Source organism: Schistocerca nitens, chromosome 2 (assembly GCF_023898315.1).
Source record: "Schistocerca nitens isolate TAMUIC-IGC-003100 chromosome 2, iqSchNite1.1, whole genome shotgun sequence".
NCBI classification, from domain to species: domain Eukaryota; kingdom Metazoa; phylum Arthropoda; class Insecta; order Orthoptera; family Acrididae; genus Schistocerca; species Schistocerca nitens.
Window position 1 is genome coordinate 261,393,651 of NC_064615.1, and position 15,754 is coordinate 261,409,404.

Here is a 15,754-nt window from a genome sequence, read left to right on the forward strand (position 1 = left end):
TAAATGCTTTATACGTCTCTTGATTAAGTGTTGAACCGAAAATGTATTGTGTGAAATGATACTTCATAAATTTCAGCCAATGGTCAACGTTTCCAGTAAGACATACAGTAATCGCATTCCGTTTGTCTTACTTGAAAACTGGAAGCAAGGTGGTGTTTTTTCAGCGCTTGTCTGAAATCTATGGCCAAGTACGACTTTGGCTACGCCAGAAGGGAACTCTTGGAAGTGTAGCGTGCGGTTCCTGGAACTATTGCGTCGGCAACACGGGCAGCAGTTGGCGACAGCGGGCGCAGTTCAGTATTGCAGTAGACATGAGGAGAGAAGCTCTGTTCGCTGTTCTGCTGTGTGCTGTGGGCCTCGTCGCCTGCGATAGGAACACGGGCAGGGGCAGATCGCCTTCTAACTGTAGGAACAAGACGACGTCGACGTCAGCGTCGGAATTTCCCGAGGTTCAGACGCCCTTAGGCCGGCTGCGGGGAAGCATACTGCAGTCCCTAGATGGCAAATCGATATTTTCCTTCCGTGGAGTGCGTTACGCACAGCCGCCCGTCGGAGAACTACGCTTCAAGGTACTACTACGGTGCTTATTCATTTTATCTTTGGTTCACTAGATCAGGATCGACGAAAGTCAAAATGTTGCCGGGCAAACAGTGTAAGTGTTGGGCGTAGCCAACCTAGAAGCATTTTTTAATTAACATTGAATGTTGATTCTTGTCTCGTTTTGTTCAGTTATGGTATGTTGTACTTCCATTTTACAAAAAATATTTAAGTGTTCATTACCTCTGCTGGCCAATTTTAAAATTATAGTTGCTCTTCTGCATGGCAGAGATAAATTAACATTGCCCAGTTATCTGTTCATAGTTTAGGCTGGCAGCATTGCAAGGGGATAGGAGAGCATACTACGAATTCGTTTTCGTCTAAAACACGTAAAAGACAGAAAAAGAAGTCGACAGGAAAGGGATGGTGGGATCTTTTGCAGGGCGAGATAGATTTATTTTATACAGAAGGCCAGCTCTCGAGGGTGTCCCCAGCTTGGGGGAAGGGAGGGTAGTTGCCCCCTTAATAAAAACTTCACAAACCGAACTCACATCCTAGCTGTCAAACAGACATGTATCAATCCAGTAACAGTTAGACTAAAGCCAGAACAAGTTAGTGTACCGAGAGCAGTTTCTTGTGAACTATGAAAACTGTGAGATGTCGCCACCCCACCCAGCTTAGAATTTGGGCGGTTTTAATCAAGACTTAAAAGAGCTGTGCAAGCAGTAGACGTATTACAACATTCTTCACTTGCACTTATTTGCCACACTACCAAATGATATTTCTGATTAATAACAGGAGTAAATGTAGGTAGGCACATGCAATTCACAGCCACAAAACTGGAAGTACAAATAATTTCCACATAGCGTATGTGTTTAAGTCTGTGTTTCTGACATAAGTTTTATTCAGTACAACAAAAAACCAGCCAAAGTTGCAAATTTCACATTTTTTATTCCTTCGGTGACTAATATTGGGCCGGGATCCGTTTTCGAAACATCATAACAGACAGTCATACTGTTATTTCCCATAATGCAAAAACCATGTCAAAAATGTGCAAACGAACAGTTACAGCGCCCAAAACTAGTTATCGAGTGAATAAAATAAGTGAAATTTGCAACATTGCCCAGTTTTTCGTTGTACTGATAAATAGAAGTTGCTGTCCTACAATTATTTCAGCATGTAGGAAGTTCGTAGAAGTCTTATTATTGCTAACTTACTCGTCTTGAGAGATTCTGCAACTATGTTGAGATTCAAAATGTATCCTTTATTTCACCATCCCTGTTGCACATTGATTTGTACGTTGACTAACATTCTGATGTATAGTTCCATGCCCATGTGGTTACAGCAGGTTTCTTACACCACTACTACACTGAAACCAGCAATCATAAAAATAACTGTGCAACTGAAACAGTAAAATAGAGGCCAAATTTTGAAGAAAAGTTTAATGTTCTGATACAAATTTCCCTAATTATCTACAGGCAGACACCAGGCAAAAAATTGAAAATCCCCAAATATTTGAAATTAAAGAGTACCTCATTAGCCATTCCTTCCATAAGTTATCAGAATATTTGGATTCAGAGATGTAAATTCCAATTAACTGTGGTTTTCGCAGTAAAAAGACTTTAACTTCCCTGGCATATAGTAGCTGATAATGTTTTGAGCAAAGTTATATAAATACTTAATTTGAATTATTATATAAAAATAGCAGCTATGTGGTGTAAGAAGAAGAGCAGTGACTCTCTTTCAAATTACACGAGCTGTTTTTTTTTTTCTGTTGGTGTAGATACTGCATATAATAAAGTAATCTAGACTAATCTGAATTCCAGTGAACATACCAGCCCTAACTGTAATTGGTTGCCTGCTGCATCTGCCAATTGATTTATAATGTCACCTCTTCCACATAACTTAGGGTTCTGTCCCATACTGTGTCAATGAATGAGGGAATGTTCACACACATACCTAGCAAGTGTATGTATTTATTTGTTTATGTATTCTTTGCCCAAGGACTCTGGTTAATTTGATATTTAATACTCACTCATCTATACTAATACATAAAGACAAGATGTTGTTTAATGATGTTACCAAATTTCTCAAAAAGTTCCTGACTGATTTACTTAAAATTTTTACACAATATTGTAATAAAATATAGAGCAAAATATATATACACACTGGTACTATACAGGGTGTCCCATTTATCTTGACCACCCTAAATAACTGTTTGTCCAGATACAAATTATAAAATGTTTCAAGCAAATGTTCTTTAGCCGTCAGGGGGACACCAATCAGCATGATTGCCTTTGTTGTAACTTTGTTTTTTACAAAGATATGAACAGTGGTATGACTTTTTTAAATGGCACCCTGTATTTTTTTTCAGTAATACATTTCCGCTCCTAAAGACCTTTTCAAATATGTATCACAGTGTACCATTCACTGAAACACAACGTTAGTAATTACATAACACAACATAGACTTTTAGCCCTGGATCACAAACTCGTCCACTTGCTGGAGTTGACAGAAAACAAATGAAGGCCAAGTAAAGATATAACACAAAATTGACTTTGACTTTCCCATACCATTGCCCAGGAGTAGAACATTCAAAGGTGGTCAAAGTGGTGACCCTGGTCTCTGATACACTGGTGCACTCATTGAGTGAAAGAATTATTTACTGCTTCCAGTGTTGTCTGCTGAAGAGAATTAAAAGCAAGCAAGATACGGTCCTGAATGTCCTCTGGAGTTGTTGGAATATCACGATAGACAACATCTTTAATGCATCCCCAAAGAAAAAAGTCCAGAGGATTTAAATCAGGAGACCTAGCAGGCCAAGTAACTGTTCCTCCTTGACCAATCCATCTGGTAGGATAACTTCAGTTCAGAACACGATGTGCACACAAGGCATTATGTGCTGGACATGCATTGTGTTATTACCACATAAGCATTCTGGTTCTTAGCGGCACTTCATCCAGAAGAGGAGGAATAATTCGTCTGAGGAAGTTGACATATGCTGTGCCATTTACACTACCATTGACGCTGATGTACCACCTGTCTAAGCCATCGTGGGTTGTCACTGGACCAATAATGCATGTTCCTTGTCTTTACCTGTCCTTTTTTTGAGAAGGAACATTCATCAGTAAATAGAACATCAGAGAAGAAGTTCGGGTTGGTGAGGATTTGCTGCTGTGCCCACTGACTGAACTGTACATGATTCTGGAAATGATTCCCATGCAATTCGTGATGTAGGTGTACATGGTAAGGGTGGAACCAGTGATGTGTAACAATATGATGTACACTGGTTTTAGGAATGCCAATCTCATGTTCAAGCTGTCGTGTGCTCACATGTGGATTCATAGCAATGGAAGCAAGAACAATAACTTTGGCAGCTTTGTGTATGCGAGTGCTACAATGATTGTGTTGTCGTGGGTTGAAACTTCCCGTTTCCTGAAGTGTCGCAACAAGATGAGAAAACATCTCAGGAAGATGGGTTCTTGTCAGGATATCGCTCTCTGCACAGTTCCACTGCCTGCGTAGCATTTCGCCTACCTTCAAAAAGTCATACCACTGTTCATATCACTGTAAAAAACAAAGCTACAATGGAATGTTGTGTTTCAGTGAAAGGTGCACTGTGATACAGTTTTGAATAGGTCTTGAGGAGAGGAAATGTCTTACCGAATAAAAAATACAGGGTGCCATTTAAAAAAGTCATACCGCTGTTCATATCCTTGTAAAAAACAAATCTACAATGAAGGCAATCATGCTGACTGATGTCTCCCTGACGGCAAAAGAACATTTGCTTTAGACATTTTGTAATTTTCATCTGCACAAACAGTTATTTAGGCTGGTTAAGATAAATGGGACACCCTGCATAAAGTGGAAAAGTTTGTAGCAAAACAAATATTTGGGGAGGCATAAGGTATATACTTTTTGATTTATATAAAAATCAGAGAAAAGTTGTGAGCAAAAATCCCTTCAAATATTTACATGGTGTTCTAATAAACATTCTGACAAACATAAGCTAAATATTTTTTTATATGAATGATGTGTAAACATATATGTAATATATAAAGGGGAAACATTCTTAGCAAAAATCTCAAAAATTTCCTGACTGATTTCCTTCAGATTTTTACACAATGCTCTACTAAGCATTTGGACAGATGTTGGCTACATATTTTAATAAACATAATTTTATATAATCTATAATAGGGAAAGTTATGAAAAATCTGAAAACTTCTTGACCAACTGACTTCAGATTTTTGTACAATACTGTAATAAACGTTCAGGTGGACGTTGGCTATATATTTTCTTAAACAACAATGTGCAGATCTTCTGTTAAAACAAACTGAGAAAGCATGTGCTGTGCTGTGGAAATGTGTGGCTTCATATTTTTCCCTTAATTTTAACTACAATAGCACGACATTTAAACATTAAGCATATTGTTTCTCCCTTATATATTATTTCTTCTTATGTATAATTTTAAACAAAAATTGATTACACAACTATGTGCTTTTCTGTTTTCTTCCTCACAGTCAGTTTTAACATAAAGCTAGAACGTTGTGTTTATGGCTTATTGGCTTTTAACTGGATTACTAATCACATTGCGGAATCTGAATCGTCTGAAACATTGTAATTCTATCTGCTTACAGATTGTAAATTTGAAAAATACTATCCTCACATATCCAAGCAAGCAAGGTTAAGATGTAACATCACATTGAGATTGAGGATGTTACTGACAGAACACAAGCTCACGATGTTTCAAGGATGTAGAAGGAAATCTTCCATGCCCTTCTCAAAGGAACGATCCCCACATTTGCCTGGGGCAGCCAGATGTGTATTTGAACCACTGTGCTCCCAAATGCGAGTCCAATGTGCTAACCATTGTGTTACCTGATTTGGTTCACATATCCTGCATGAGAAGAGGTCTCTCTTGTACACTGTATATACCAATGATCCCAACAGATTTGCCCATTCATTTTAAGCTACTTCAATGCCCAATCTAGGTTTGTTAATAGTCCCTAAAAGTTTTGTGCTGCTTACTTCTTTCATTGCCTCATTATTTAATTTATTATATACATTAAACATTCCACTTTATTTGGCTTTGAAAGCTAGGTAAATTGCTTTAGATTGACTTTTAAAAAGATTTTTTTTATATATGCTCTAACTTTCTATAATTATGGCTATGGAGTATGATATAAAAGCATGTATGCCCAATGAAATGTCTGATCTGATTCATTTACGCACTCATTATGTACCTTAGACCTTATGAAGAAAGAGTGCAAGTCAAAGCGTACCTTACAAAAGATGGGAAATCTTAGAATCTTGATTTGTACACTGTAGCAAAAATAAAATAATGTAGATGGATAAAATTTTACTCGCCAAGTGGCAACAGGAGAAAACACACATAAAAGATATGGAAACGGAGAAGATTTTGAAGCTAGTAGCTCCTTCTGGCAGAAGTTTGAAGGGAAAGGAAGAGGAATGAAAGAAAAGCACTAGTGTGGTTCAGCAAAATGGTGAGAATATGGACTTACTGAATGGGTTGAGAAATAAAGACTGATTTTAGTGCCTGTGCCAGATGAGATTCGAAAACCTCAGCACTTAAAGATGGAAGACATGGTAATAAGCAAGTCAGATATTACTGAATGAACACCACACAAGTGTCAATAAGAGCGGAAAGCTAAGTGCATTATACATGAGAGGCAGGTAAAGGTGTTGGGGAAAAATAGACAGGTCAGAAAATAAAGTGGGGGAATAAAATGAATATCTACTAAAAAGAAACTGTGACTATAGAAATTAATGTACATTTAGACCAGGTGGGTGGTAAGAACCATGCAAAAGTTGTAATGCCAGTTCCTGCCTGTGAAGTTCTCAAAAACTTTGCTACCTCCTAAAATTATGTCCATCCTGTCTTATTACCCCACCCTCTGTCTGCCACTTAACAATGTACTTCACTTTCTGTTCTTATTGACTCTTTCCTGGTGTTTGTTCAGTAATCTCTGTCTTGCTTATTACCCTTTCTTCCACCTTTAAGTTCACAAGTTTTCAAATATCAGCTTTTGCAGAGACCAGCAATTAGTCTTTCCTTCACATGCCATCTAGTATGTCTTCCATGACCAGTGTTCTGGGTGACTTTCTTGTATTCTCCCCTTTTCCTGAACCTCACCAGTCCTTCTCCTTCATTCCTCTTCCTTTCCTTTCGACCCTCCTTCCAGTAGAAGGAGCTACTGACTCTGAAATCCTGCATGTTAAATATCTTTTATGTTTTTTCCTGCTGCTGCTTCTTGGTGAGTAGATTTTTTTATCATGCATTTTATGTTTTCAAACATTAATTATTTTCTTTACTATACTACTTAATGCTATTCATACATCAAATTACACTTGATGAAATAATAAATTATACATCATTTATACATAAGTAAGCAGATAACATAGTTTTTCACTCTAAGCTTTGAATTTTACAGTCACCAGTGCCAGTTAGGCCATGGGATGGTGTAAAGAATGCAACAAAGGATGGTTCAACGTGTCCTTCAACACAAAACACTAATGATACGTCAGAAGACTGTTTGTTTCTCAATGTGTATACAACAAAAGTGAGTAAGAAGACTCCAGTGGTAGAGAATTAGTATGCTATAAATATTTCATGTAAATTCCATTTACTGCATTCAGCCTATGCTTCTTTTTGCTGTATTTCATATTAATTATTGTATTATTGAGATACACAACTACTAGCACAAACTTATAGACATTATGTAATAAATAGTCTAAAATTTAATGCAAAGAAGTGTGAGCTGGTGTACACAACAAGAAAAAAAATATATGTACAACCAAAATAACACTGGGTATGGAGTAGCTAAAAACAGTGAAAGTTTCAACTACTGGGGATTGGCAAAAAAAAAAAAAAAAAAAAAAAAAAAAAAAAAAAAAAAAAAAAAAAAAGCGAAGGAAATAAGGACTGTGAAAGTCACAATATGAACAGTGAAGTCTCATAGAAAAGCACCAATTATGATTTCAATCTGTAGAAGCCTGTGCCATGAATACAAGAAAAAGTAAGTGCAAGAAAGTAAAATAAAGTTTCTGAGAAGTTGGACAGTTGTAACAAAAATGGAAAAGTTGGGAAACAAAACACAAGAGGAACCTCTGAAAGAAAAGATTGAGATGCGAAGATTAGAATGATATGGGAATGCAGGGAGAGTGGATGATAAGAAGGTGCAGAGGAAGATGGACAATATGACGATGGAATGCAAGAGGCCAAGGGGATGGTCAAGGGACAAGGTGGTTGAAAGGAGCAGAAGAAAGCATTGGAAGAAGACTGGGCCAAAGTAACAAAAGAAAGGTGGCAGTAAGGCCAGAGCAGATGAAGATGTATGTGTTTCAAGCAGACCCTACAAGTACCTGGGAAGTGTAGGGGATAGTAATGGGTGTGATTTAAAAGGTTGTATTTGCTGTCTTTCATTTTGTTATATTACACTGTTCGACATGGGTTCTATTTCTGATATTAAAGTATGTGCTTCTAGACCATTTTACCATGGGAAATTCAAATATGTAAACAAAAAATCATTGTCAGGGATACTATATATATATATATATATATATATATATATATATATATATATATATATATATATATATATAAAACAGAGGGAAACATTCCACGTGGAAAAGTATATCTAAAAAGAAAGATGATGAGACTTACCAAACAAAAGCGCTGGCAGGTCGATAGACACACAAACAAACACAAATATACACACAAAATTCAAGCTTTCGCAACAAACTGTTGCCTCATCAGGAAAGAGGGGAAGGAGAGGGAAAGACGAAAGGATATTTGTGTATTCCGCACGTCCAGGGTCTCGCTGCGATGGAGCATTTCCTTTCACGCCGATCACCTGCCACCCTACCTAAAACCTCTTTCCTCATTACCTTAGCCAGCTTCATCCTGACCCACAACTTCTTCACTTTTGAAGGCCAGACATACCAACAATTAAAGGGAACAGCCATGGGTACCAGGATGGCCCCCTCGTACGCCAACCTATTCATGGGTCGCTTAGAGGAAGCCTTCTTGGTTACCCAGGTCTGCCAACCCAAAGTTTGGTACAGATTTATTGATGACATCTTCATGATCTGGACTCACAGTGAAGAAGAACTCCAGAATTTCCTCTCCAACCTCAACTCCTTTGGTTCCATCAGATTCACCTGGTCCTACTCCAAATCCCATGCCACTTTCCTTGACGTTGACCTCCACCTGTCCAATGGCCAACTTCACACGTCCGTCCACATCAAACCCACCAACAAGCAACAGTACCTCCATTATGACAGCTGCCACCCATTCCACATCAAACGGTCCCTTCCCTACAGCCTAGGTCTTCGTGGCAAACGAATCTGCTCCAATCCGGAATCCCTGAAACATTACACCAACAACCTGACGACAGCTTTCGCATCCCGCAACTACCCTCCCGGCCTGGTACAGAAGCAAATAACCAGGGCCACTTCCTCATCCCCTCAAACCCAGAATCCCCCACAGAAGAACCACAAAAGTGCCCCACTTGTGACAGGATACTTTCCGGGACTGGACCAGACTCTGAATGTGGCTCTCCAGCAGGGATACGACTTCCTCAAATCCTGCCCTGAAATGAGATCCATCCTTCATGAAATCCTCCCCACTCCACCAAGAGTGTCTTTCCGCCGTCCACCTAACCTTCGTAACCTGTTAGTTCATCCCTATGAAATGCCCAAACCACCTTCCCTACCCTCTGGCTCCTATCCTTGTAACCGCCCCCGGTGCAAAACCTGTCCCATGCACCCTCCCACCACCACCTACTCCAGTCCTGTAACCCGGAAGGTGTACACGATCAAAGGCAGAGCCACGTGTGAAAGCACCCACGTGATTTACCAACTGACCTGCCTACACTGTGATGCATTCTATGTGGGAATGACCAGCAACAAACTGTCCATTCGCATGAATGGACACAGGCAGACAGTGTTTGTTGGTAATGAGGATCACCCTGTGGCTAAACATGCCTTGGTGCACAGCCAGCACATCTTGGCACAGTGTTACACCGTCTGGGTTATCTGGATACTTCCCACCAACACCAACCTATCCGAACTCCGGAGATGGGAACTTGCCCTTCAGTATATCCTCTCGTCTTGTTATCCGCCAGGCCTCAATCTCCGCTAATTTCAAGTTGCCGCCACTCATACCTCACCTGTCTTTCAACAACTTCTTTGCCTCTACTCTTCCACCTCGACTGACATCTCTGCCCAAACTCTTTGTCTTTAAATATGTCTGCTTGTGTCTGTATGTGTGGATGGATATGTGTGTGTGTGTGTGCGAGTGTATACCTGTCCTTTTTTCCCCCTAAGGTAAGTCTTTCCGCTCCCGGGATTGGAATGACTCCTTATCCTCTCCCTTAAAACCCACATCCTTTCGTCTTTCCCTCTCCTTCCCCTCTTTCCTGATGAGGCAACAGTTTGTTGCGAAAGCTTGAATTTTGTGTGTATATTTGTGTTTGTTTGTGTGTCTATCGACCTGCCAGCGCTTTTGTTTGGTAAGTCTCATCATCTTTCTTTATATATATATATATATATATATATATATATATATATATATATATATATATATATATATATATATATATATATATATATAAAAAACAAAGATGATGTGACTTACCGAACGAAAGTGCTGGCAGGTCGATAGACACACAAACAAACACAAACACACACACAAAATTCAAGCTTTCGCAACAATCTGTTGCCTCATCAGGAAAGAGGGAAGGAGAGGGAAAGACGAAAGGATGTGGGTTTTAGGGGAGAGGGTAAGGAGTCATTCCAATCCCGGGAGCGGAAAGACTTACCTTAGGGGGGAAAAAGGACGGGTATACACTCGCACACACACACACACACACACATATCCATCCACACAATTTTTTCACAATTCATGGCAAACACAGAGATGTTTTGGAGAAATACTGGTATGTTGCCACATCCAGTAGTGATAGAACGTGATAATTTCTTCTGCAACAGCAGGTGGGAAGAATCAGACATCATTAGGTTACCCCCGCCACACCTATGTCATTAAGACCAACTGAAACATCTCATTAACTTGAACGGCGACAGCCGGTCGCTGCCTCGGCAGTAAAGCTTCACGCCTCCTAGGGGCAGGTGCATCGAGTTTACAACAGTGGTGTTAGCCGCAGTTTGTGTCAATCTTAACGAGTGGGTGTTTTGGCTGACAAGTAACTGTCTGTCGTATTTCCGAGCACGGATGAATTTTTTAATTCCTGTGTGTAAACTGATTGAGCCTGGTGCTGAAGGCTTGTTTTTACACATCAGCGTTCCTCTAGTTCCCTACTATTAAGTTAATACAGGTGTATTACCAAAGCGGTATTTTTAAATTTGCAGAAATGCCACGTCATCGTGGATGTCGATATAAGCCGGACAACTTCTGCTACATCTGTGGGAAGTTCACTTTTGCCAGAAATAGGAAGAAAATTTCTTCAGTCATAAAGAAAGCATACAAACATTACTTTGGAGTAGAGGTGGAGACCAAGATAAAGAATGGGCACCACATTTCTGTTGTGCTACATGTTACTGCAAACTAATTCAGTGGTGGAAAGGTAAAGAGAATGTGGCGATGTTTGCTGTTCCCATGGTGTGGAGGGAGCCTAAGGATCATGTTACTGATTGTTATTTCTGTCTAACAAAAATTCAGGGTTTTACAAACAAAAAGTCGAAGAGGCACATTGTTTACCCAGATCTGCCTTCAGCGAGAATGCCAGTGCGGCATTCGGACAACCTTCCAGTACCTTCAAGAGCTTGAGATCAAATTCCGAGTGACAGTGAAATAAGTAGTACTGAAGAAATCACAGATGATGATTCTTTATATCACTGCACAAGTGAGTCATCGCCACATTTGTTAACACAGGCAGATTTAAATGATTTAGTACGTGATCTAGGGCTAAGTAAACAAAAGGCGCAGCTGCTTGGTTCAAGATTACAAGAGTATAATCCACTGCACCAAAGTACTAAAATCAGTGTGTTCAGGCACAGAGAACATGCCTTTATTTCTTATTTTTCAACTGACGAAGCACTGACATTTTGCAATGATGTTGCTGGCCTGATGAAAGTGCTGAACTTCACTTATATTTCACAGGAGTGAAGACTTTTCATAGATGCATCGAAAACAAGTCTGAAGGGTGTTTTGCTCCATAATGGAAATAAAATACCCTCTGTTCCAGTAGCTTATGCTAGTTTGACAAAAGAGAATTACGAATTCGTACAAAGGATGATTTCAAGGTAATTGCTATGCTACTGGAAATGCAACAAGGCTACACAAAGTATGCCTGTTTTCTTTGCGAGTGGGATAGTCGAGACCGAAATTCTCACTTTGTGAAAAAGAAATGGCCTAGGCGGAGATGGAAAGTTGGCGAAAGTCTGGTAGCTCCTGAATATATACTACTTCCACCGCTTCACATCAAACTTGGCCTGATGAAACAATTCGTGAAGGCCATGGATCCAACAGGCTGTGGGTTTGCATATCTAGCTACCAAATTCTCCCGTCTTTCAGCTGCAAAAATAAAGGAAGGTGTATTTGTGGGCTCACAAATCAGGGAGCTGCAGAAAGATGCAAATTTTGAAGCATGTTTAACTGATAAAGAAAAAACCGCATGGGACTGTTTCAAGATGGTGTCGGAAAACTTCCTCGGAAGAAAAAGAGCTACTAACTACAAAGCAATTGTGAAGAATATGATCAAAGCATATCAGGATTTGGGGTGCAATATGTCTTTGAAGGTACATATGATGGACTCTCATCTGGACTACTTCACAGAGAGTTGTAGTGACGTATCGGATGAACATGGGGAAAGATTCCATAAAGACATTTCTACCATAGAAAGGCGCTATGAAGGGAAGTGGGTACCTTCTATGTTAGCAGATTATTGCTGGAATATCATTCGAGAGAAGAAAGATTCACAATACAAGAGAAAAAAGTGATGTGCATTACAAGGCAGTTGTTTGTCAATTTTCTGCAATTTCTCATGTCAAATAAATGCTTCAAAGTGTATACACATAGGTTACTGTGTTATATGTTAGATCCCACCCTCCATTAATGTGATGAACTTATAACATCATAAAGATGTGCATTTGTTTGTCGAATTTCACCTCACGTTTGCTGCACTATATCAGAAACTGAAAAGAGAAATAAAATTGCGATTACTCATAAACTATCCCTGACAGAATAAAACCAAAAACAGTTTTCAATTCAGCACTCAAAATACAACTAGGATCACAATATTTTTTATCAGAAATAGAAAAAAAGTTTTTTTTGTAGAACAGTGTTATTAGTATTGGTACTCAATTGTTTATTAGTCTGATGTACATATTAGTCTGATATGTATGACAAACCTTGTGTACAAGTTATTTAAGACCATTACATTTGTGTACCTATCACTATGAGTATGAATCATAACATGTTCTCTGTCATGACAGCTGCCACATAACACTAGAAATCCTCAGAGACCGGTGATAGTGTTTCTTCACCCTAGTGCTTATTACGTCTTCAGTGGTACCAGTGACTTGTATGGTCCTCAGTATTTGATGGATGAGGACATTGTTCTGGTAACAATCAACTACAGGCTTGGAGCTTTGGGTATGTTGAGCAAATGCAGCAATAGGAGTCTCTCTCTCTCTGTGTGTGTGTGTGTGTGTGTGTGTGTGTGTGTGTGTGTGTGTGTGTGTGTGTGTGTGTGCGTGCGTGTGCGTGCGGGTGTGGGTGTGGGTGTGGGTGTGTAAGTTTTTGTTGTGGTTTATACCTCACCATGTAAGTCCATAATGAAACTGTTGTATTTTAGACCATTACTGTATAAGGGTGATACTTTAAGAAACATGTATTCTGTACATAACTATAGTTGATGATTTGGGAAACATTATCATTTTATCTGCATAAATTCACTATTATTGTTAAGTTACTTTTCATTAGTTTTTTTACACCTGGACCAGCCACGGTGTGCCAAACTGCACATGAGCAGTGTGGGCTGCATGCAGACTGAGGCTTGGCTTTGCGACATTTTTTGGTTGGAATGTCTTTCTTTGGTTTGGCAGGATCACGGTGTCAGCCCAGTTTACCCTTTGCCATTTGTTCCTGGTATAAAAAAAGTTCACAGGTCCAGTGGGTGTTGGTGCAAAAAAAGACAGTCTGTCAGTGTATTGTCACAAGCTTAAAACATGAATGGGAATGTTAGAGAAGAAGGATGAGAATTCTCAGTATCTGATGTGTGTGATAGTCGCATAATCATCGGGTACCATAAATTTGCTATGGAATGACATGACAACACCATGCAGAAAGAATTTAAAGATTTAGTTGACTATGAAAGAGGAAAATATTACACCCATTGACAGATGGGATTCATTGTTCTGTACATCAAGGAGCATTTTACACTAAATTTGTGAGCATGGAACACGTGATGAAATTGGTGATACGAACATGAAAATTTTGTGAAGTCACTTGCATTATTCCACTGTCAGTAGAACTCAACATAGAGTATGGAGACTTTTAAATATTACTGAAAATTATGTTTTTCAAGTCAAGGGGCAAGCCTGGAACAATTTTTTGATTTAAAACCTCTATAAAGAGTGAAAATCAGAACATCCAGAATAGATTGCAAACCTTGCGTTTTAAGTGAACTTGACTGCACACAGCTCACAGAAAAGCACTGCAAGATAAGAAACAACTTATTTGTGATTTTATGGGGATGGATTTAAAGATAAAATCATCTTGTGGAAGGGACAAATTCTAACAAAAAACACTTCAATTTCCCATAAGCTCACTGGCATTAAAGAAAATGCAAGGTTTGAAAAATCCATTGTGGCATTTGAAAGACATACAAGAATAGTTACCCAAGGACACTGCCAATCTTACATCTGTTTTCGAGCTGTTTTTAAGTGTGTTTGCTATTTTAGTTGAAAGCGCCCCTGTGCATTTGCAGATGTATCTGATTGATCTGCATATAATTCCTATTTAAAAGACAAATTCATTGACATTGCAACTGTCTAGGAGATCTACATTATTTTCCTAGGGAAGAGTTTCAACATCTCAATAATGAGGTTGCAAACGTGATAAAATATTTCAATCAACAAATGTGTATGAAAGGCTTTTTTTCAATTATGAAACTAAATAAGTCATGAATATGTGGTAACATGAGCGTGAAAGTGTGTGAAGTTGTCTTCATCTGTCCATATGGTGGCAGTTGTTACCAGATAAAAATTATGTCTTCAGTGTGCCAACAATAATTAAATTTTGTTTGTGACCTGTGTTGAGAAATATTAAATCAAATCATATGCAAATGCAACTGCATTGTCATTTAAATACAGAGGCTTCAAGTTTCCCACTCTTCCCCCTCCTCACACTCTGATAGCTTGGCATGGTGGTGGGGGAAGTGTGCATCGAAATGAAAGAGCTATTGGCAGCGAGCCAGAACCCTGCTCACAAGTTCAATTCTAGGACATCACTGATTTACATTGTACTTGCAGTGGTGTGAATGTAGTATGTGACAATCATATTACATGTGATAATCATAATCCATTGTTACTTTTTACTCAGATGGGAACTGATTCATTCAGTTAATCATAATTAGTTTCAGTGGCTTATATTCAAATATAAGTTGTACCTATGGCAACAAACGTGGGCTCAAATAAAGCTCCATCAAATTTTATATACAGAGGTTTAATTTTATTGCAAAAGAGAAGGAAGTTTTTAAGAAAACGTTGTTATTCAGGAATGACATAGGAAAGTTACACTAAAAACTGCAAAAAAATATGTTGACAAGGGATACTGGAAAATGTAGCAATGATATATGTTATGAAGTAATGCTTGCACATTTGAAAGCCGCACACATTAGTAGTGTGCATCATCTGCAAGAATGTGGTGTGAAAGATCAATACTGTGTGGACTCCTATAAAGCCTGCCATGGAGGACTGCCTATTTAAATCCTGCCAAACTGCGCTCATGCTCAGTTACCAAGTTATTACTGCTTGCATACGTTTGCCTTATCTTATTGTGTTCAATGTATATTATGGTGATTGGCATACATGGCACAGACTAATAAAGTTGTACCCATGTTCTTGGTTGTGATGTTTGTCCATGTTGCAATACAAGTGATGATGAGTGTGGCATTGTTCTCCATGCAGTTTTCATTCTGTGGTTGGTCCTATGTTTCGTCTACGATGTCTGACG

General features: G+C 38.9%; 1 protein-coding gene across 1 annotated transcript in view; it reads left to right on the forward strand.

The window, feature by feature from the left end:
* The first annotated feature begins 288 nt into the window (after positions 1 to 288).
* The window catches only part of LOC126235995 (esterase E4-like), a 107,413-nt gene continuing 91,947 nt past the window's right edge, over positions 289 to 15,754 (forward strand). Inside the window, exons 1-3 of the mRNA XM_049944992.1 lie at positions 289 to 569; positions 6,990 to 7,118; positions 13,012 to 13,171. Of these exons, the coding sequence (XP_049800949.1) occupies positions 312 to 569; positions 6,990 to 7,118; positions 13,012 to 13,171 (547 nt within the window). The 5' untranslated portion in view covers positions 289 to 311. The remainder of the gene's footprint in view (positions 570 to 6,989; positions 7,119 to 13,011; positions 13,172 to 15,754) is intronic.